Genomic DNA, 23,559 nt, shown 5'->3' on the forward strand with positions numbered 1-23,559 from the left:
GAAACCCATGCACACACGGGGAGGATGTGCAGACTCCGCACAGACAGTGACCCAAGCCGGAATCGAACCTGGGACCCTGGAGTTCTGAAGCGATTGTGCTATCCACAATGCTACCGTGCTGCCAAGGTTGTTATTTTCTTTAAAACGTGGTGTGGCATGTCTATTTCTTCCCCGTTAAACTACTCGGCTGCATGGCACTTCTTAATTGAAGACTTCAGTAAATAGCCTTTTAAAGTAAACTGCTTATTTGGCTGGACTGCAGAGCCCGATCTCTGCTCAAACACTAAATTCAACGTTGATACTCTCAGCGCTGTGCTGAGGGAGTGCTGCACGATTGGCGGTGCCATCATTTGGATGAGAAGTTAAGCCGACGTTGAGCCCCATCTGCCCCCTCAGGTGGGCATAATCCTATGTCACTATGAAGAAGAGGAGGGGAGCTCTCCAGGGTTAGAGCTAATATTTGTCCCTCCATCAATGCCACCAAAAGCAGATGATCTACGTGCTATCCAAATGCTGTCTGCGGGATTGGGCGCTGTGCTCCCTACATTACAACGATGACGACACTTCAAAAGTACATTATTGGCTTCAAAATGCTTTGGGGCACCCTGATATCATGAAAGGTGCTATTGGGATGGAATTCCAGAATACGTAAATCCCAGTCGCAGCAAATTTCCTCTCTATCGTCATTCTTTCGACATCTCCCCTGATTTAAAAGAAAATCTTTGATGGGATGTGAGCGTTGCTGGCAAGGCCGCATTTGTTGCCCGTCCCTAATTGCCCTTGAACTGAGTGGCAGTTAAGAGTCAGGTGCAGGTCAGACCAGGCAGCCCTTTCCTTCCCTGAAGGACATCGTGAGCCAGATGGGTTTTTACAACAATTGGTTTCATGGTCACCATTAGAATTGTAATTCCAGATTTTTTTAAAAAAATAAAACATTTTATTGAGGTATTTTTGGTATTATAACAACAACAAAATAAACAATGTACATGAAACTATAAAGATAGTGTAAAAGCCATTCCCTTCCTTCCAGGTCCCACCTTTATTAACCCCCTACTCTAAGCGAAACTAAACCCCCCCCCCCCCCTTTCTGCCGACGATTAAATTTCCGATTTCCACTAAGAAGTCGACGAACGGTTGCCACCTCTGGGCAAACCCTATCAGTGACCCTCTCAAGATGAACTTAATTTTCTCCAAACAGAATAAGCTGGCCATGTCCGATAGCCAGGTCTCCGACTTCGGGGGCTTTGAGTCCCTCCAAGCTAATAGTATCCGTCTCCGGGCTACCAGGGAAGCAAAGGCCAGAACGTCTGCCTCTTTCTCCTCCTGGATTCCCGGGTCTTCCGACACCCCGAAAATCACCACCTCTGGACTCAGTGCCACCCTTGTTTTTAACACTGTGGACATGACATCTACAAAGCCCTGCCAAAACCCCCTAAGCTTCGGACATGCCCAGAACATGTGGACATAGTTCGCTGGCCCTCCTGCACATTTTGCACACCTGTCTTCCACCCCAAAAAATCTGCTCATCTGGTCCAATGTCATGTGAGCCAGATGAACAACCTTGAATTGTATCAGGCTGAGCCTGGCACATGTTGCGGACGCGCTGACTCTACTCAATGCGTCTGCCCATAGACCATCCTCTATCTCTCCTCCCAGCTCCTCCTCCCACTTGCGCTTCAGCTCCTCGGTCTGCGTCTCCTCTGACCCCATAAGTTCCTTGTAAATGTCAGAGACGATTCCTTCTCCTACCCACCCTCTGGAAACTACCCTGTCCTGAATCCCCCTTAGCGGTAGGAGCGGGAAGGTCGACACCTGTTTAGGTAGGAAGTCCCGCACCTGCAGATACCTGAATTTGTTTCCCCTCGCCAACCCAAACTTCTCCTCCAGCGCCCTCATACTCTGAAAGCCCCCCTCTATAAACATATCCCCCATCCTCTCAATCCCTGCTCTCTGCCATATCCGGAACCCCCATCCATACTTCCCAGGTCAAACCGGTGATTATTACAGATTGGGGACCAGACCGATGCTCCCTCTGCTCCCACATGTCTCCTCCATTGCCCCCAGACTCGCAGGGCCGCAACCACCATGGGGCTGGTGGAGTACCGTGCAGAGGCGCAGTTACCAACGCCCCCAGACTGGTACCCTTGCACAAAGCCACCTCCATATGCTCCCATGCTGACCCCTTCCCCACCACCCGCTTCCTGATCATGGCTATATTCGCTGCCCAGTAATAGTTATTAAAATTTGGCAGCGCCAGCCCGCCATCTCCCCGACTCCGCTCAAGCATTACCTTCCTTACTCGCGGGGTCTTGCCCGCCCAAACAAAGCCAGTGATCACTTTGTTGATCCGTTAAAAAAGGGCCGCGGAATAAAGATGGGGAGACATTGAAAGACGAACAGGAATTTCGGGAGGACCGTCATCTTCACCGTCTGCACCCAGCCAACTAATGACAACGGAAGCGCCTCCCACCTCCGAAAATCGTCCTTCGTTTGGCCAGATTTAATTTATGTGGCCGGTCCCATTCCCACGCCACTTGAATGCCTAGGTACCTAAAGCTTCCCCCTACTAATCTAAATGGTAGTTCCCCCAATCGCCTCTCCTGTCTCCTCACCTGGAACGCAAACATCTCACTTTTCCCCATATTTGGCTTATACTCCGAAAATCGGCCAAATTCCCCTAGGATCCTCACGATTTCTTCCATCCCCTCTATTGGGTCCGATACATATATAAGTAGGTTGTCTGCATAGAGCGAGACTCTGTGCTCTACCCCCCACCGGACCAGCCCTTTGAGGCTCTCAGAGCAATTGCCAATGGCTCGATAGTTAGCGCGAACAACAGTGGGGAGAGGGGGCATCCCTGTCTCGTCCCCCGGTACAGTCTAAAATAGTCCGATGTTATCCTATTCATCTGTACACTTGCCACAGGAGCCTGATACAGCAACCTGACCCAGTCAATAAAGCCCCGTCCAAATCCGAACCGTCCCAGTACCTCATACAGATAATCCCATTCTACCCGATCAAAAGCCTTTTCTGCATCCATTGTGATCACTACCTCCACCTCCCTACCTTCTGGGGGCATCATGATCACGTTTAACAACCTTCTTACATTGGCCACCAACTGCCTCCCCTTAACAAACCCCGTATGGTCCTCCCCAATAACATCCGGAATACAGTCCTCAATCCTGGAGGACAAAATTTTAGCCAGCAGCTTGGCATCCACATTCAACAGGGACATCGGCCTGCAGAACCCACACAGCTCCGAGTTCTTGTCCCGCTTCAGAATTAGCGAAATCATGGTCTGTGACATCGTCGGGGGCAGCACCCCTCTTTCCGTTGCCTCATTGAACATCCTCACCAACACCGGCCCCAATATCCCAGAAAACGTTTTATAAAACTCCACTGGGTCCCCATCCGGCCCCGGGGCTTTACCCGACTGCATGGCCTTCAGACCCTCCACTATCTCTTCCATCCCGATCGGGGCCCCCAGCCCTTCTACAGGCTCCCCGTCCACCTTTCGGAAATTCAGCCCCTCCAAGAAGTGCCTCATCCCCTCCAGCCCTGTAGGGGGTTCCGACCTATACAGCCTATTGTAGAAATCCCGAAACGCCTTATTCACCCCTGCTGAATCTCCAGCAATGTTCCTGTCTCCATCCTTTACTTTTCCTATCTCCCTGGCTGTCTCCCTCTTTCTAAGCTGCTGTGCAAGCATTCTGCTGGCCTGCTCTCCATACTAATAGATCGCCCCCCCCTCGCCTTTCTCAGCTGCTCCACCGCCCTCCCTGTGGTTAACAAGCCAAACTCTGCCTATAGCCTCCACCGTTGCCTTAAAAGCCCTGCCTCTGGGGTCTCTACATACCTCCTATCGATCTGTAGTATCTCCTTTACCAGTCGGTCCATCTCTGCCCTGTTCACCTTCTCCCTATGGGCCCGTATTGAGATCAGCTCCTCTCTGACCACCGCCTTCAGTGCTTCCCAGACCATCGCTGCTGAAATTTCCCCCGTGTCGTTGACCTGCAGGTAGTTCTGAATACATTTTCTCAGCCGCTCGCACACCCCTTCCTCAGCCAAAAGTCCCACATCTAACCTCCATTGCGGGCGCTGGTTACTGTCTTTACTAACCTGCAGGTCAGCCCAGTGCGGAGCACAGTCCAAGATTGTGATCGCCGAGTACCCCGTGTCCACCACTCCTGCCAGTAAGGCCCTGCTCAAAATAAAGAAATCAATCCTGGAGTACACTTTATGCACAAGTGAGTAGCAGGAGAACTCCTTCACCCTCGGCTGCCCAAATCTCCATAGATCCTCCACCACCACCACCCCCCCGCATCTGCTCCTTGAGCCCTTTTAGTTCCTTTGCCATTGCTGGCACCCTGCCCATTTTTGAGCTTGATGAGTCCACGCCAGGGTCAATAACTGTGTTGAAGTCCCCTCCCATGACCAACCTGTGCGAGTCCAGATCCGGTATCTTCCCCAGCATCCTCTTTATAAACTCTACATCATCCCAATTTGGCACATACACATTTACAAATACCACCTGCACCCCCTCCAATTTCCCACTGACCATAAAGTACCGACCTCCTGAAACTATTCTACACGCCTCAAACACCACCCGCTTATTGTTCAGGATCGCGACCCCTCTAGTCTTTGAGTCTAGTCCCGAGTGAAAGACCTGACTGTCCCAGCCTTTCCTCAGTCTAATCTGGTCAATTACTCTAAGGTGAGTCTCCTGCAACATTACCACGTCCGCCTTCATTCTCCTAAGATGCGTGAACACACGTGCCCTCCTGACCGGCCCATTTAACCTTCGAACATTCAAGGTGATCAGCCTAGTTGGTGGGCTCATTGCCCCCCCCCCCCCCCCCCCCCCCCCCTTCGCCGATCAGTCATCCCTTTTTTGGGCCCACCTCAAGCCAGTGCTCCGCGCCTCCACCGGCCCGTCCCCAGGCAGCCTCCGCCCCCAACCTCCTCTCTGTCCCTTAGCCCAAGTCCCTCCCTCATCAGCAGAATATTTACCCCCCCTCTCCCCCTTAGTAACAACACTCTGTAACCCGCCCCTTTAATAAACCGAACATATGCAAACCCCCCACTGCGCTTCCGTGAGTGAGCCCGCCCAGCTAGCTTGGTGGCCCCCATCCCTGGTGCCGGATAGTCTCCCACCTATTAATCCCACCCCCACCCCCCACGCTCATTCAAACATACTCCATCAAACAATCCCCACACAATTGCCCTACAGAAAAACACCAAGATCTAAAGAAGCACACCTCCATCCCCCAACAGTGCAAATGAAAACCCTGAGTCGGAGAATCGCCCGGGGCCGGCGTCAATCCCGCCCCCACGCTGTGTCCCGAATTCTCCCCCCCCCCCCCACCCCCCGGAGATTTGGCGGGTGCGGTAATCGCGCTGCGCCGGTCGGCGGGCCCCCCGCGGCGATTCTCCAGCCCGCGATGGGCCGAAGTCCCGCCGCTGACAGGCTTCTCCCACCGGCGTGGATTAAACCACCTACCTGACTGGCGGGATTGGCGTCGCAGGCGGGCTCCGGGGTCCTTTTGGGGGGGGCGCGGGGCAATCTGACCCTGGGGGGTGCCCCCACGGTGGCCTGGCCCACGATCGGGGCCCACTGATCGGCGGGCGGGCCTGTGCTGTGGGGGCACTCTTTTTCTTCAGCCTTCGCCATGGTCTTCACCATGGCGGAGGCAGAAGAGACCCCCTCCTTTGTGCATGCGCTGGTATGACGTCAGCAACCGCTGACGCTCCGGCGCATGCGCGGACTTAAACCGGCCAGCGAAGACCTTTCGGCCCCGGCTGGCGTGACGCCAAAGGCCGTTCACGCCAGCTGGCGGAGTGGGAACCAACCGGCGCGGGCCTATCCCCTCAATGTGAGGGCTTGGCCCGTAATTCCGCACATTTGGGGCGGCCCGACGCCGAAGTGGTTCATGCCACTCCGACACGCCGGGACCCCCCGCCCCACTGGGTAGGGGAGAATCCAGGCCCTTAACTCAGTCAGCTCTGCCGCAGGTCCCAAATCAATGCAAAAGGCATTACAAACAGCTTCCGCAAAACGAGAAACTTTTTAAAAAAAGAAGAGAAAAAACTAAACAAAAACATGAATGTTGCAGCAAAGTTCAAAAGTTCTCAGTCTACCACCAGTCCTTTTCTTTTTGTGAAGTCCAGCACGTCCTCAGGCGGCTTGAAATAAAAGTGCTGTTCCTCGTGTGTGACCCAGAGACGGGCCAGATACAACAGTCTGAACTTGACCTTTTTCTTAAAAAGATCGACCTAATGTGGTTGAAGCCTGCTCTTCTCCTGGCCGCCTCCACACTCGGGTCTTGGTAAACCCGCAGGATACTGTTGTCCCACTTACAGCTCCGTGTTTGCTTGGAGTGCGGTCCTTATCCAACTACCTGTGGAATCTCACCACCATTGCCCTCCGGGGGGGGGGGGGTGTGCGGCTTCCTCGTGAATGTGCTGTGTGAGCCCTGTCCGCCTCCAAGGGCTGGGAGAATGCCCCATCCCCCAGCAGCTTCTCAAACATGTCTGCGATGTATGCCCCAGCGTCCGCTCCATCGGACTCCTCCGGGAGCCCAACGATTTTCAAGTTCTGCCGGCGGGACCTATTCTCTAGGTCCACCACCTTCTCCAGGAGCTTCTTCTGCTGGTCTCTCAGCATCCCCACCTCCAACTCCACCGCAGTTTGATGTTCCTCCTGCTCAGCCAGCGCCTTCTCTACCTTCTGGATCACCCGATCTTGGCCGTCCAACCTAAGCTCCAGCCGCTCAATTGACTCTTTTATCGGGTCCAAGCAGTCCCGTTTCTGCTTAGCAAAACCTTCCTGAATAACTTGCATCAGCTGCTCCGTTGACCGCTGGGTTCTCCGCCATGCTGTCTCCTGCTGCAGCTTCAGCCCAAGCCTTCTCTGTCTTTCTGTTTCTGCCTTTACGAGCACTTCTAGTCCTTCTCTCCATGCACCGATGTGGGAATTCAATACACGATTGTCTCTATCGTCAGTTTTACAATTCAAGTTCGATAGAAAATCGAGGGAAAAGGTCCAAAAGTCCGACCCAAGCGGGAGCCACCAAATGTGCGACTTACTCCTTCATAGCTGCCACCGGAAGAACGTAATTCCAGATTTTTATTGAATTCAAATTTCACCATCTGTCATGGTAGGATTCGAACCCAGGTCTCCAGAGCAATACCTTGAGTCTTAAGATTACTAGTAAAGTGACAATACACTCTGCCAATGCCCAGGACATTTTCTCCTTCGGGAAGAACCATGCGTATTTCTTTATATTAAACAGTATCGATATAAACAGTATCGATATAAACAGTATCTAATATAAATCATAGTTGTAATTATTGTTTCAGGAGACTTAAACCTATCTGGCAAATTCAAGTGTGGTAACAGTGTTGCTTTTAACAGTGTTTCTGTCTGTCAGAATAGTTCTTACTTTGGCACAGTTTTAAATGTTTATTATAAATGTTTAAATATTTTTAATGTTTGTTTTTTTGCAGGTCAGAGCTCCAACCTTCAATAACACCTTGGGAGCACATGAAGCAGAGCTACTAAAAGAGAAAGCCACTCTTATCAGTTTCATCTATCCAGCCCAAAACTCTGAGCTCATGAATAAACTTGCTCAGCGCAAGGCCTCTGTACTGGCGATGGACCAGGTCCCTCGAGTTACAATAGCTCAGGGATATGACGCTCTTAGTTCCATGGCTAACATAGCAGGGTAAAACAAACAATTTTTTTTAAATATTGAAATTGGTTTTAAAACATGTTTTTAAAGCTATTGGAATGCATTAACATTTGTAATCCCCAAGTGATCAATGCTTCAGCCTCTACTGTTTCTAATGTGTACTATTAATTATTACCAATGATTGATTTCCTCCCACAGTCCAAAGGTGTGCAGGTTAGGTTGACTGGCCATGATAAAATTGCCCCTTAGTGTCCAAAGATGTGCAAGTTAGGTGGGGTTACAGGGATAGGGCAGGAGAGTAGACCTAGGTAGGATGCTCTTTCAGAGGGTCAATGAAGACTTGATGAGCTGAATGGCCTCCTTCTGCACTGTAGGAATTCTATGTTTCTTTTCCACTTTTCATTATGGATTGGTGGTGGTGGGGGGGGGGGGGGGGCAGGTGCAAACTTTGAGTCTGTTGAGGCAGCCAAGGAATAACAGACAGATCTCAAGAGGAAAATTGCAACTGGCAGAACTCTGGGAGAGGAAATTATAAAACTAAGTGCAAAGTAGACAATGTAGGTTTTTTTTTTGGGGGGGGGGGGTTGCAGAATGTAGGGGGTTGTATGTTGGATATGTGTGAAAAATGGTGATGAACTAACTAGGGAAAAGACTAAAGAGATGTGGAGAGTGATAGTTGGGTCAGTACTTTTGGGGCTGGTTTAGCACACTGGGCTAAATCGCTGGCTTTTAAAGTAGACCAAGGTAGGCCAGCAGCACGGTTCAATTCCCGTACCAGCCTCCCCGAACAGGTGCCGGAATGTGGAGACTAAGGGCTTTTCACAGTTACTTCATTTGAAGCCTACTTGTGACAATAAGCGATTTTAATTTAATTTCATACTTACCCTTTGTCCCTGTGTCTCGTCAGTTCAAACAGTTAACAACAACGTTTGGAAGCAGCAGAATACTGAGCTGCACTGCCAGCTCGGGTAGGTGTGAAATATCCCATGGCATTATTTCGAAGCAGAGCATGCCCGACCAGTATTTATCCCTCAATCTGAGCTAATGAGCTGTTTGTGGGCCTCTGCTGTCGTTAAACAGGCTGCATAGTGACCACTTCAAAAACCACTTGTGACTGTCAGTGAAAAAAACTTTAAAATGCAAATCTTTTTAAAAACAAGCTTGTTATAGGAAATTGTGGTTCAGTGGATTTGGTACTGTGTTAATAATTTACCGGGTGAATATAAATCTCACTATGACAAGGAGAGAAGCTGAATACAATATGTCGGGGGATTTGTGGGATGACACCAGAAAAATTACTAAAAATCTGTGGGATTTTTGAAAAGACGCAATTCATACATTGATTTTAATACTTCAGAGAAGGAACGCTCGCCCTGCCCTCCTTATCTCATCTAGCCTAAATGCTGCTTCTGTCCCACTCAGCAACATTGGCACTATGTGTCCTCAGGGCAACAAAGGATGGGATATCTATCAATGCTGTCTTGTCAGTATCAAGAAAAAAAATGAACTGCTTTTAGTATGCGCTTGAAGAATTACAGAACAAACAACATTGAACACAAGAGGCACTTGTGATTAATATAGCCAAAGACCCAAAGTATAGACTGGAATCTAGGTTGTTCACTTCTTTGTGCTTTCTCTATGCTGTGATTCAAATAACAAGTGAGACTCGCGAGAATCTTTAGAGCTGTCAATAGGTTAGTTCTCTACGGGCAAAAATGATCCTCCTTCAGTACAATGTTGCATTGAATATTACATTTTAAGAAATAATTTATATAATAGTAGATTCCATTTGACCATATTCAAGTATGCAAACCTAGATCAAGTTTGTCCAATGTACGTCCGGCCTGCAAAGATCCCCGACGCGGTTCTCTGATTTGTCCACGATTGTCACATCCCAAGGTCGCTCTTTAAGACCTTACAGCTGCAGTACACCTATTGGGCGGCATGGTAGCACAGTGGCTAGCACTGTCGCTTCACAGCTCCAGTGTCCCAGGTTCGATTCCCAGCTTGGGTCACTGTGTGGAGTCTGCATGTTCTCCCTGTGTCTGCGTGAATTTCCTCTGGGTACTCCGGCTTCCTCCCACAGATTTGCAGGTTAGGTGGATTGGCCATGCTAGATTGTCCTTCGTGTCAAAAAGGGTTGGGTGGGGATGGGGTGGAGGTGTGGGCCTAAGTGTGGTGGGTGCTCTTTACAAAGGCCGGTACAGACTCGATGGGCCGAATGGTCTCCTTCCGCACTATAAATTCTATGATTCTATTGCAGCCTATGGATGTATGAGGAGCAGTAAGCTAACCATTAATGGGCTCAGCCTTCTGTTGCCTTGATCCTGATCACTGGAATTCCTCCACCAAAACCTCCCAATGCTGCTTCTCTCTTTACTTTTAAAAGCATCCTTGGTCAATTCCCACACCTTCTTGCAGATTATTTAGGATCTGTCTCCCTCCAAAGTTGTTTGCAGGGATTTTCAATATTAATGATGCTCGATAAATGCGATCTGTTGTTGGTGTCTTAATTAGCTGTTCCTTACTAAAAATGTTCTGAAATGTATCTGGTTATTTCTTTCAGGTACAAGTCTGTTATCCTGGCGGCTAATCATTTCGGTAGGTTTTTCACAGGTCAGATAACCGCTGCTGGGAAAGTGCCTCCTGCAAAGGTAAGCTTGGTTTACTAGCTCCTGCTATGAATTTAAAATTCAGTAGGACCATTGCTGAATTGTTGCCCGACTCCAGTTCTGCTTCTATACTGTTCACCCTGACAGAACCCATCATAGTCTCAACATAACGCACTCTGAAAATACAATCCCCTGAATCATGCTTTTTAATCCAAAATGATGAACTCCTTGGTTAACATTGGTACGTTTTGCACTGCAAACCTTCAATGATGGTAAAATTAGGGCAGCACGGTGGCGCACTGTTGTCTTACGGCGCCGAGGTCCCAGGTTTGATCCTGGTTCTGGGTAACTGTCCGTGTAGCGTTTGCACATTCTCCCCATGTTTGCCTGGGTTTCACCCCCACAGCCCAAAGATATGAAGGGTAGTTTGATTGGCCACGCTAAATTGCCCCTTAATTAGAAAAAATTAATTGTGTCTTCTAAATTTATTTTTAAAAAAACAATGGTAAAATTATACAGTGTCTCTTGCATGGGTTAGACGTCAGTACATCCAGCACGTTCCAATTTCCCCCCTGTCCAGCTCCTGTATTCTTGTGAGTTAATTAATTGAATTAGTGAGAAACCTACCCACTGAATAAAGAACAACTGCACACACAGTCGGTATGCAAACTGTTAGCTCTTTTAGGGTAAGTATTTGAGGAACGAGACCCTCATGTTAGATGACATTTAACCATCTGATTATTTGCACTGACATAAATCCTTATATCGGACAACAACAACTTTTACATCATTGGAATTTAGGAGAATGAGGGGGGATCAAATTGGAACACAAATTATGACAGGGCTGGACAGAATGGTTGCAGGAATATTGTTTGCTCTGGCTGGGGAGGGGGTTGCTGGTGGGGCGGTGTCCAGAACAAGGGGTCACAGCCTCAGGATATGTGGTAGGCCATTTAGGACTGAGATGACGAAAAACGTCTTTACTCAGAGGGTGGTGAACCTGTGGAATGCTGTACCACAGACTACTGAAGAGGCCAAGTTGCTGAACATAGTCAAGAAGGAAACATAGATTTCTAGACTCTAAAGGTGTCGAGGGGTATGGGTAGAGTGTGGGAGTCTGGTGTTCAGATAGAGGATCAACTGTGATCATATTGAATGGCAGCACGGTGGCCTAGTGGTTAGCACAGCTGCCTCACGGCGCTGAGGTCCCAGGTTCGATCCCAGCTCTGGGTCACTGTCCGTGTGGAGTTTGCACATTCTCCCCGTGTCTGCGTGGGTTTCGCCCCCACAACCCAAAAATGTGCAGACTAGGTGGATTGGCCCTTAATTGGAAAAAATCAATTGGTACTCTAAATTGATAATAAAAAAAGAAAATTTTTAAAAAGCTGATCCTAAATATGCAATCTTTTGTGGGAGGATACTTAACTGAATTAGCAGGAAACCGATAACAAAAGCTGTTAAAAAGATATGTTTATGGTCCTTTATGTTTTTTTTGTATGGACCTGGACTTTTGCCTATACAGTTAGAGTATTGGGTAAAGCATGTTGGGGATCTGGGAAATTTCTGATAGCGTGCTGTAGAATTGAAAGGTATTCTAGGTTGGATAAACACTGATGAAACTCCTCGGAACACCTCAGCAGTTTTCGATATTGGGCAGGTTTGTGGCATCAGGTTAGTTAAACAATTGTAAAAAAAAAAAATCTCTACATTATAGAGGATTCTAGGCTAAAATATCATTTTATTCGATATTTTATTTGATATTTTATTCCATTTCCATTCCTCCAGAAATATTCATTTGCTTATCAGTCTTAAATGATTACACAATGGGTTTCATATTATATTGTAGTGTAATATTGTAATTTGAGAAATTCATTGATGATGCATTGGCTAAAAGAGGTGCCCAGTTAATCCTCCACACTGCTTCCCTTCCTCCATGCTAAATTCAAATACTGAAATCCCTAACTGCACCATGGGTATGCCTACCCCAACATGGACTACAGCGGTTCAAAAAGATGGCCCACAACCACCAAACGGCATTAGGGATGGGCAATAAATTCTGGCTTAGCCTTCCCCCTGAAAGAATATACATTAAAACAAAACTGCTTTCCTTTTAAAAGCTAGTCTGGGGTCATTTAGCTCAGTTGGCGGGATGGCTGGTTCGCAGTCGAGGAGTGATGGCAACAGCGCGGGTTCCATTCCCGTACTGGCTGAGGTTATTCATGAAGGCCCCACCTTCTCAATCTTGCCCCTCGCCAGAGGTGTGGTGACTCTCGGGTTAAATCACCATGGGACTGTGGCAAAAATTTACGATTTTTACTATTTAGTCTGAATATTACGCTGCTGTTTCTGGAAGGGAATTCTACAGGATGGTGAGCTTTTCATCAGTGGTAGTGAAATTACAGGAGAGAATTCTTCGAGACAGGATCTACTCCCATTTGGAAGCAAGTGGACCTATTAGCAAGAGACAGGACGGTTTTGTGAAGGGGAGGTTGTGTCTCACTAACTTGATAGAGTTTTTCAAGGTCACAAAGGTGATTGATGAAGGTAGGGCAGTGGATGATGTCTATATGGACTTCAGTATGGACTTCGACAAGGTTCCTCATGGCAGACTGGTACAAAAGTTGAAGTCACACGGGATCAGAGGTGAGCTGGCAAGATGGGTACAGAACTGGCTCGGTCATAGAAGGCAGAGAGTAGCAATGGAAGGGTGCTTTTCTGATTGGAGGGCTGTGACTAGTGGTGTTCCACAGGGTTCAGTGCTGGGACCTTTTCTGTTCGTAGTATATATCAGGCATTGTCAAACTCCGGGGCGTGACCCGTGGGTGGGTCACGGGCAGGTGTCGGGAGGGTCGTGGAGCCATCCGCACGCAACAGTTGCTGCAGCAGGCGTTTAATAATGCCAGCTGTGAGCGGCCTTCAAAATGACCAGGAAGAGATAAAAATATTTGGCCGCACTGCGCATGCGCACCGATGATCGGGCATGCGTGCGCAGTGCGGCCGCATTTTTTAAATATGATCACGGCCTTTTTTTTTCCAAGTTTGGGAGGCCAAAGGGACCGAAAACTATTTCCTCCATTTTTGTCAGCAACAAACAACGTAAGAGAAAATGGTGGGTCGCAATGGTCGGCCAGCATGGGTCGCGAAGGTCAGCCAGCGTGGGTCGCGATGGTCACCGGGTTGGATCCTGAAGGTTGGTAGAAATGGATCCCCGGAAAAAAAGTTTGAAAAACGCTGATGTATATAAATGATTTGGAGGAAAATGTAACTGGTCTGATTAGTAAGTTTGCGGACGACACAAAGGTTAGTAGAATTGCGGATAGAGATGAAGACTGTCAGAGGATACAGCAGGATTTAGATCGTTCGGAGACTTGGGTGGAGAGATGGCAGCTGGAGTTTAATCCAGACAAATGGGAGGTAATGCATTTTGGAAGGTCTAATACAGGAAGGGGATATATTGTGAATGGTAGAATCCTCAAGAGTATTGACAGTCAGAGAGATCAAGGTGTATAGGTCCACACTGAAAGGGGCAACACAGGTGGAGAAGGTAATCAAGAAGGCATACGGCACGCTTGTCTTCATTGGCCAGGGCATTGAGTATAAAAATTGGTAACTCATGTTGCAAATGTATAGAACATTAGTTAGGCCACACTTGGGAGTATAGTGTTCAATTCTGGTCGCTACACTACCAGAAAGATGTGGAGACTTTAGAGAGGGTGCAGAAGAGATTTACCAGGATGTTGCCTGGTATAGAGGGTATTAGCTATGAGGAGAGGTTGAATAAACTTGGTTTGTTCTCACTGGAACGCAGGGGTTCAGGGGCGACCTGATTGACGTCTTCAGAATTATGAGGGGCATAGACAGAATGGATAGTTAGAGACTTTTTTCCCAGGGTAGAGGGGTCAATTACTAGGGGGAATAGGTTTAAGATGTGAGGGGTAAGGTTTAGAAGAGATGTATGAAGCAAGTTTTTTTTTTTTACACAGAGGGTAGTGGGTGCCTGGAACCCGTTGCCGGAGGAGGTTGTGGAAACAGGGACGATAGTGACGTTTAAGGGGCATCTTGACAAATACATGAATAGGATGGGAATAGAGGGTATGGACCCCAGAAGTGTAGAAGATTTTAGTTTAGATGGGCAGCATGGTTGGCGCAGGCTTGGAGGGCCGAAGGGCCTGTTTCTGTGCTGTACTTTTCTTTGTTCTTTGTTCCACATCTGATCTACCCTCTGCACACACATAAAATCCTTTTCAACAGGTTCTTTTTATTATTTTGGTGTTTCCTGTAAATGTATGCACCATCCTGTAGAAATACCGTATATACTCGCGTAACATGCGACTTTTGAGCACCTAATTTGAAGCCTAAATTTCGGGGGTCGCATGATACGCGAGGTACAAAAATCGCTGGTCTAAAATGCTGGCCTAAATTTCGGGGGTCGCATGATACGCGAGATACAAAAATTGCGGGTGTGAAGTGCTGGCCAAGATAAGTCAAATAGCATCCAGTAGTCAATGAAACTGTTATACAGGTATTTATTTTTGAACATAATGATATATGAAACAGGAAAACATTGGTTATTTAACATTTATTGAAATGTAAAAACATCATTAAAACAAACTAATGCAGGTAAACTAAAATCCTTCGAATTCGCTTTCATTGTCATCGTCAAATAAAGCTTTGAATTCTTCTTCATCGAGGCAGTCGTCATACTGATCATCTTCCAGGTCTTCAATATTTTCATCCTCTTCTCCTGCATCTTCGAATAAAGCATCATCTTCACTTCCATCCAAAGCATTTGCTATTCCACATTTTTTAAATGCTTTAACGATCAAATCGCCATCTATCCCAGCCCATGCCTCTTTTACCCACAAACACAATAGAGCCAAATCCGGAGCCTTCATATTCCCTCCCTTCGTAAATGATTTATCTCCTGCCATCATCCAGTCATTCCACTTCTTCCTTAGATTGTCTTTAAATGGCTTATTGATGGATACGTCAAGTGGCTGAACGACGCTAGTCAAGCCAGCTGGAACGATCGCTATATCGGTGTTCGCTTCGCGAACAGCTTTCACAACGGCATCCACTCGATGTGACCTAAACATATCCCAAACAAGTAAACTTTTTTGGCGTAGTAAACCACCTGCTCTTGATTCCCAAACTCTCTTCAGCCAAATTATGCAGCCATTATCGTTCATCCAACTTTTTTCATGGACATGGACAATTATACCACTTGGAAATTTTACCTTGGGCATTGATTTCCGTTTGAAGATGACCATTGGAGGAAGTTTCGTCCCATCTGCCATACACGTTAGTACAACCGTAAAATGTGTCTTTTCATGCCCTGTAGTTTTGATAAAGATACTTTTTTCGCCGACTTTATTAACGGTTGAGTTTGATGGCATATCAAAATTCACGGGTGTCTCATCCATGTTTCCAATGCACGATAAATTATATCTGTTAGCTTTGCGATGTTTGATAACAAATCTATGAAAACTTATCACTTTTTCTTCTAATTCTTTGGGGAGTCTCTGTGCAATTTTTGTTTTTCTTCTTATCACAAAGTCATGCCTTTTCATGAACCGCGTACACCATCCGGGACTTGCAGTAAACTCACGAATGCCCATGTTTCTAGCTTCTCGTAAAGCATAAAGTCTTATTTTAGATCGTGTTATTATGTAACCATTTTCCCGATTTTCGGACACCCACTTTGAGACTTCATCTTCTAACTGCGGCCAATGACATTTCGACCCGCGATTTGCGCATTTATAGGAAGGACTTGCCATCAATTGTTCTTTTTGCTTTCTCCAGTTTCGGACACAGCTTTCTCCGACACCAAACAGGTTTCCAGCTTTAACATTGTTGCTTTGTTCCGCTTCGGCAACAACTTGCAGTTTCCATTTGGCTGTATATTTCTTCGCTGATCTTTTCTTCCATTTTTGCTAAGGGTCGATTGTATCACCTGTTAGGTACCGTGACTGTTTATTATCGGGTCGTTTATTATCGGGTTTAGTTCCGTGATTACAAACAGCAAAATAGCTGTTTCTCATTCGGCAGTTTTAGGCGGAAAGCTTACCTGAGTTTCAGCTGTCATGTCAAAAAAGTGACTCGCATGATACATGAGGTATACCATAAAAGCATGTTTTTGAGCCGAAAATTTAGGGGTTGCATGATACGCGAGATCGAAGGTTACGCGAGTATATACGGTAGATTTTTCCCAACTGCCCTGACCAATCCCCTTCATTTGTGAATAGTTCTATCAGATCACTCCTAAAAGTTCTCTTGCGTAAATGAATGAACTCGAATTCCTTTAGTCACTCCCCATAGCCAAAGTCTTTCATCTGTGAAATCATCTCAATGAATCTATTCTGGATCCTTTCCATGGCCTTGGCGTCTTTCCTATAGTAGAAATCCCAAAAGTGGGCACCATGGTATAACGATGGCCTAATCAGTGATTTGTCATTAACAAAAATTTGCTCTAAGTGTTAGTTGTAACTATTATGATTATTTTGATTTGATTTATTGTCACATGTACCGAAGTACAGTGAAAAGTATTTTTCTGCGGCCGAGGGAACATACACAGTACGTACATAGTAGACAAAAAGAATAATCACCAGAGAGAATTGACAAATGGTACATCGACAAACAGTGATTGGTTACAGTGCAGAACAAGGGACTAAACAAAACAAATACATGAGCAAGAGCAGAATAGGGCGTCGTGAATAGTATTCTTACAGGGAACAGATCAGTCCGAGGGGGAGTCGTTGAGGACTCTTGTAGCTGTGGGGAAGAAGCTGTTCCTATGTCTGGATGTGTGGGTTTTCAGACTTCTGTACCTTCTGCCTGATGGAAGGGTCTGGAAGAAGGCAATGCCTGGGTGGGAGGGGTCTCTGATAATGCTGTCTGCCTTCCTGAGGCAGCGGGAGCGTCTGGAAGAAGGCAATGCCTGGGAGGGAGGGGTCTCTGATAATGCTGTCTTCCTTTCTGAGGCAGAGGGAGGTGTATACAGAATCAATGTGGGGGTGGCAAGCTTATGTGATTACTAATGGATTTCTTCAGTTTCCCTATTTACTCTTTTATAATGTGTTGCTTACCAGGTACTGGTTATTGGTGGTGGTGTTGCTGGTTTAGCTGCTGCTGGTACTGCAAAATCGATGGGAGCCATAGTCCGTGGTTTTGACACAAGGTAATACTGCTTTGTTGTGTGCAAGTAGGTCAAATATTTTGTTCTTCAGTGTAAATACTATTCTATTAAATAGGAAAGAAATCGAAAAAGAATGTTACAGCAGTCGCTTTGGCTCATGTAACTAGGAACTTTGAATTTCAACTTCCAGAAGGAGGTTATTCAATTCAAAGTACACGGTTTCATTAAATAACATTAGACACTGCACCAAATGTAATTGGGATAAATTTGCAGAGTTTTTCTCAACAGCAACATTGGTCAGAGAATTGAGCGCAGGGGATTGACGTGCACTATCAGCAATACTTTTTCGATTAATAATTCTTGAGAGTGGGGCGGCAGGGTGGTGCAGTGGTTAGCACTGCTACTTCACGGTGCCGAGGACCCGGGTTCGATCCCGACCTCGGGTCACTAACCGTGTGGAGTTTGCACATTCTCCCTGTGTCTGCGTGGGTCCCACCCCCACAACCCAAAAATGTGCAGGGTAGGTGGATTGACCAAGCAAACTGCCCCTTAATTGGAATTTAAAAAAATAAATAATTCTGAGAATGGAATCCCAGGTAACGCATCCTGTTTTGGAAAGCTAACTTAGAAAAAAAACATTGATTAAATGTTTAAACTGAACTGATTGAGGTGCATTGAGGTTTAAATGTTGGATTTAAGGGAATTATTGAGAAGCACTTTTGCAAGCCAGTTCCAATCGATATTGCATCCCAATATTTTATAGAACAAAATGCTCAAACCATGTGCTTTGTTAGCAGTTGATCTAAGGTAATCCATCTGGTATAATTCTTGTGCAGAATGGCAGCCTTGGAACAGTTTAAATCATTTGGAGCAGAGCCACTTCAAGTTGATGTGGAGGAATCAGGTGACGGGACTGGTGGATATGCCAAAGAGATGTCAAAGGAATTTATTGAAGCTGAAATGGCCCTATTTGCTAAACAATGCAAGGAGGTGGATATTCTCATTAGTACCGCTCTTATCCCTGGTGAGTGATGACAACTCGAAAATCAAAACACAAAAAAACTATTTTCATTTTAGTTATTTTATTTGCAAATTATTTTTAAGAACTCCAGTTTTCCCAAAATATGTTTTTTTTAAACAATGGGAAAAGATCAAAGCCCAGTTTTATTATGCACAGCATTTATCCTTGGAAAACCGATGTATTTGTTTCAGTCACATTAGCTTGATGAGGACTAATGTTCAATTGTAGAAGCCTTAGGCGAGCAACTCTGGCTTGATATTGTTTTCTTGGGTGCATACTCTCTATTGTAACAGTGATAATTTTCCATGACACTAAATATTGCCTGCAGCACCCTACAATATTTTCAAGATGATGTGAGCGTGGGCAGAATTTTCCCATTTTTTGGCAGGGTGGCACAGTAGACAGGAAAAATGGTGTGGAAGCCACCAGCCCCAATGGCGGCTTTCTCCATCACACCATTTAACTGATGGTTGAAGTAAAGTGAAGGGATTTTTTTAAAAATCCCCCCCCCCCCGCCCCCCCCGGTCGAGGATCTCCCTACCCCCACGGAACAGCCCCCTCCCTACCCCAATGCTTTTACTTCTGGCGATATGCTAATGGTGGCTTAGAGTGTGCCTGACACAAAGTGATGCTTGGCTTACCCCTTTCTAATCCTCGTTTCCATCGCCAGGTACCTAAAAGCCAGTCACCATCCAGATAAACAAGTTTGGTGCATTCTCTTTTCATGCATTTCAAAGTAAAAGATTAATAACAATCACAACCTTTCGTTCAGGGACACTTGGCTGTAAAGATATTCACTGGGATTTTCCAGCCCCGCCTGCCACCAGGGTCTTCCAGTCTCGCTGAAAGCCAATGGGCGGAATTCTCCGCAAGGCCTGACGCCATCGTGAAACCTGGAGAGGTTCACGACGGCATCGGAAGCCTCTCCCGGCCCCCTATTCTCCCCTACCCGGGGAGATGGGCGGGCCGTACCGGGAAACTCGGCAGCTGGGCCTTGTCCCTGGCTTCAAGACCCGGCGCGCCAAGAATGACACCGCGGCGGCGCCTAATGCGTCAGCCACGCATGCGCGGGTTGGACAGCTCAAACCCGCGCATGCGCGGTTGCCGTCTTTCCCCTCAGCCGCCCCGCAAGACGTGGCGGCTTGATATTGCGGGGCGGCAGGGGGGAAAGAGTGCATCCCCTTGAGACGCCGGCCCGACGATCGGTGCCCACCGATCGCGGGCCAGTCCCCTCCCGAGCACGGTCGTGGTGCTCGATCCCCAATCCGCCCCCCCCCCCCCCCCCCCCCCCCCCCCCCCCCCCCCCTCCTAGGCCCCACACTTACCTGGCGCGCCATGTTCACGACGGCAGCGACCAGGTGTGGTTGCTGCCGTCGTGAACAGGGTGGGAACGGCAGGCCGCTCGGCCCATCCGGGTCGGAGAATTGCGGGCCGCCGTAAAAAACGGCGGCCCGTGTTTCTCCGAGCGGCGTGTCGGAAAACTGGACATGCCATTTTGGGGGGGGGGTGGGAGAATAGCGGGAGGTGCGGGAGCGGACCTCCCGCTATTCTCCCACCCATCGTGGTTGCAGAGAATCGCGGCCAATGGACTTCTGGCTGGCACGCGTCAGATTTTGAAACACCGGGGCAGGAAAATCCCAGCCACAGTATGATTTTGCTTCATTTTTATTACATTTCATATGGGTAATCAAGACATTCAACATTTGGATTAAAACTGACTAGGATCAACATTTTTTCTACAACGTCTGGCAATATCTGAATACAGTGCAAGGAAAAAAATGGATGGTTAGTATTCCACTAACTGAGCCTGCCTGGTTTTCCTACCACTTGGCTTCCTGTTCTGAGTCATGTGGCTTCAGTTTCTTTAGGCAAGGGATAGGAGAAAATGTTCCTATTCCTGATTGTTATTTAGGACTGCTTCTGGGAAGTTCTGCAAGTGAAAGAAGTTGGATTGATCATTAAGTCGGGCAGCATGATGGCACAGTGGTTAGTGCTGCTGCCTCACAGCGCTAGGGACCCAGGTTCGATTCCGGCCCAAGGTGGTCTGTGCGGAGTTTGCACATCCACCCCCTCCCCGTATCTGCATGGGTTTCTTTCGGGTGTTCCAGTTTCTTCCAACAGTCCAAAGATGTGCAGGTTAGGTGGATCGGCCATGATCAATGCGTGGGTAATGGGACTTGGGCGGGAGAATGAGTTTAGGTAGAGTGCTCTTTCCGAAGATCAGTACAGACTCGATGGGCCGACTGGCCACCTTCTGCACTGTAAGGATTATATGTTTACTCATGTTGAGGTGCAATGTTTTTTACAATTAATTATTAAGAATGTTGACATATTGGAAACTATTCATTTCTCACTGGGGAAGAAAAGGGCTGCATAGATATTCAAAATGGAGTGTACCTAGGGAAGAGGTAGCAGAGGCAGAACTGCAGGTATTAAATCGTGAAACATTTGTTTCTTGGGGTCGTTTTGCGGGATTGAAAGAAGTGGGAGCAAAGTATGGGTTGGAGCAGGGAGAAATGTTTAGATACATGCAGGTTCGAGACTGCCAGAAAGGAGATACAGAGCTTCCCGGTGGAGCCGGCATCCACATTGCTGGAGGAGGTGCTGACGACAGGGGGACTGGAGAAGGGGGTAGTGTCAGCGGTTTACAGAGCTATTTTGGAAGAGAAGGCACCACTGGAAGGGATCAAAGCAAAGTGGGAGGAAGAGTTGGGAGAGGATATGGAGGAGTGAGGCGTGAGATGCACCGGAGAGTGAATGCCTCCACCTCGTGCGCGAGGTTGGGGCTGATACAGCTGAAGGTGGTGTACAGAGCACACCTCACGAGGGCGAAGATGAGCCGATTCTTTGAAGGAGTAGAAGATGTGAGTGAACGTTGCCGGGGGCACTAGGATAATCTCTAAAGTGGTGCACATGAAACTGGACCCGGGCCCTCGGGAGGCCATATTTGGGGTGTCGGACCAGCCGGGGTTGGAAATGGGAGCGGAGGCAGATGTTGTAGCCTTTGCCTCGTTGATTGCCTGAAGGGGACCCTATCAGGGTGGAGATCAACCTCTCCACTCTGTGCCCTGGCATGGTGGGGCAGGGGGGACCTGCTGGAATTCTTGATGCTTGAAAAGGTCAAATTTGAACTGAGGGGAAGGATGGAGGGATTCTACAATTCATGGGCGCTATTTATTATGCACTTTCAAGAATTGGATCACACTGAACATTAGGGGGGCTGGGTGGGAGGGGAGGGGGGACTGTATGTGTTAATGGTGACTATGGCTGATTCTTGATTCCTCTTTGTCAAGATGGGAGAATCCCGCCCCATGAAACCAAAAACATGGGGCGGGATTCTCCGCTTTGCCAGCGCCTGGGGGTTTCCCGACGGCGTGGGGCTGCCCCACAATGGGAAACCCCATTGACCGGCCAGCGTAACAGACAATCCCGCCGGCGGGTCGGGACACCTCCGCCCGGGGGTTTCCCGGCGGCGTGGAGTAGCTTCAATGGGAAATCATAGGGTTTCCCATTGTGGACACCCCCATGCCGTAGGGAAATCCTCTGGCGTGGGTGCACTGTCAGCGCAACGGAGAATCCCACCAGTGGAGAATCCCAACCAGTGTTTTTCAAATTCAGCACAGGATATCAAGAAGGATAGGTGATACGCTTTGTGCTAATATTATATAATCTTTTGTGTATGTGCATTTACAGGAAAACGTGCACCAATCCTCATCACCAAGGAGATGGTGGAAACAATGAAGGATGGCTCAGTCATTGTTGATCTTGCTGCTGAAGCTGGTGGGAACATAGCAACAACAAAACCTGAAGAAGTTTATGTACATAAGGTTAGAAGTTTATTCTTCTGCTGTTGTCATTTATGTTGGCTGACGGAAGATTGCAGCCTAATTCTACATTTGTGAATCTCAACTCATCTTTGATAACTTTCTCCTCTCGTCTGTTAGGGTGTGACCCACATAGGTTATACAGATCTGCCAAGCAGATTGGCCACACAGGCCAGTAACCTGTATTCGAACAATATTTTAAAGCTGCTGAAGGCAATCAGCCCTGACAAAGAATACTTTTACTTTGAGCCGAAGGATGAATTTGGCTACGGAACGGTTGACCATGTTATTCGAGGCACTTTAGTAATGCAGGTGGGTTACACACAGATACCTGATTCGGAATATTATAAAAAGGCTTCAAACAGAATTTGTGTGAGCAAGCAAAGAAGATTAAAACCTTGAGTTATGTAACTTGATGTATTAACTTTTATTTTAAGTTTGTAATTTTCATTAAAAATAAGGTGCAATTGCGTGGTGCAATGTAGATGGATTGTCCTATTAGTAGGCCAGATTTTCCGTGCAGTTTTTCTGTTGACTGACCGGTTTTGTTTTACAAGGAGTAGCCTTGGTGCAACTGTTTTCCACTTGTTCATATTTAAATGATGATTTCCCCTCCTGAACCCTATTTCAATCCAGATTCCCACTAAAATTGGAGGAGGACTGTAAAATCAGGAGGGAGCGGTACTAGTTAATTATCATAATCATCATGGGAATTGTGATGTTGAAATTAGAAAGAAAATGTATTTGTGGTGCCAGCTGACATGACGACGAGCATTTTGGCGAGTTGGACCTTGATGGATTTTTTAAAAAAAGGTTTTGGTGAAACTATTCACAACCTTTGGTATCCTGTTTGACCCTAAGCTCAGCTTCTGACCCCCATAGCATCTCCAACCTTTGGTTCACTGACTTTCATCTAGCAGCATTGCCCTGTCTCTGCCCTTGCATAAGCTGCTGAAATCCTCATTCGTACGTTTGTCACATATTGACTACTTCGGTGTTCTCCTGACCAACTTCCCCATCCTCCTCTCCACACTGTAACTCGTGGCCCACACCACCATTCGTGCTGGCATGCAATGGCTAACAGTCCACCAGCACCTAGAGTTTTAAAACTCTCAATCACTCAATAATAATAATCTTTATTGTCACAAGTAGGCTTACATTAATAATGCAATGAAGTTACTGTGAAAATCCTCTAGTCGCCACATTCTGGTACCTGGTGGGTCCACTGAGGGAGAATTCAAAATGTTCACATTACCTAACAGCATGTGTTTCGGGA

At 47.2% G+C, this 23,559-nt stretch overlaps 1 protein-coding gene across 2 annotated transcripts in view; it reads left to right on the forward strand.

Moving 5' to 3' along the window:
* Nucleotides 1–23,559, forward strand: part of LOC119974409 (NAD(P) transhydrogenase, mitochondrial-like) — a 94,517-nt gene that overhangs the window by 25,392 nt on the left and 45,566 nt on the right. For both annotated transcript variants that reach the window (XM_038813250.1, XM_038813249.1), the window contains exons 4-9: nucleotides 7,507–7,724; nucleotides 10,258–10,345; nucleotides 17,392–17,480; nucleotides 18,275–18,462; nucleotides 22,153–22,286; nucleotides 22,404–22,595. In XM_038813250.1, the coding sequence (XP_038669178.1) occupies nucleotides 7,507–7,724; nucleotides 10,258–10,345; nucleotides 17,392–17,480; nucleotides 18,275–18,462; nucleotides 22,153–22,286; nucleotides 22,404–22,595 (909 nt within the window). The remainder of the gene's footprint in view (nucleotides 1–7,506; nucleotides 7,725–10,257; nucleotides 10,346–17,391; nucleotides 17,481–18,274; nucleotides 18,463–22,152; nucleotides 22,287–22,403; nucleotides 22,596–23,559) is intronic.

The sequence above is a fragment of the Scyliorhinus canicula genome, chromosome 12 (genome assembly GCF_902713615.1).
Source record: "Scyliorhinus canicula chromosome 12, sScyCan1.1, whole genome shotgun sequence".
NCBI classification, from domain to species: Eukaryota; Metazoa; Chordata; class Chondrichthyes; order Carcharhiniformes; family Scyliorhinidae; genus Scyliorhinus; species Scyliorhinus canicula.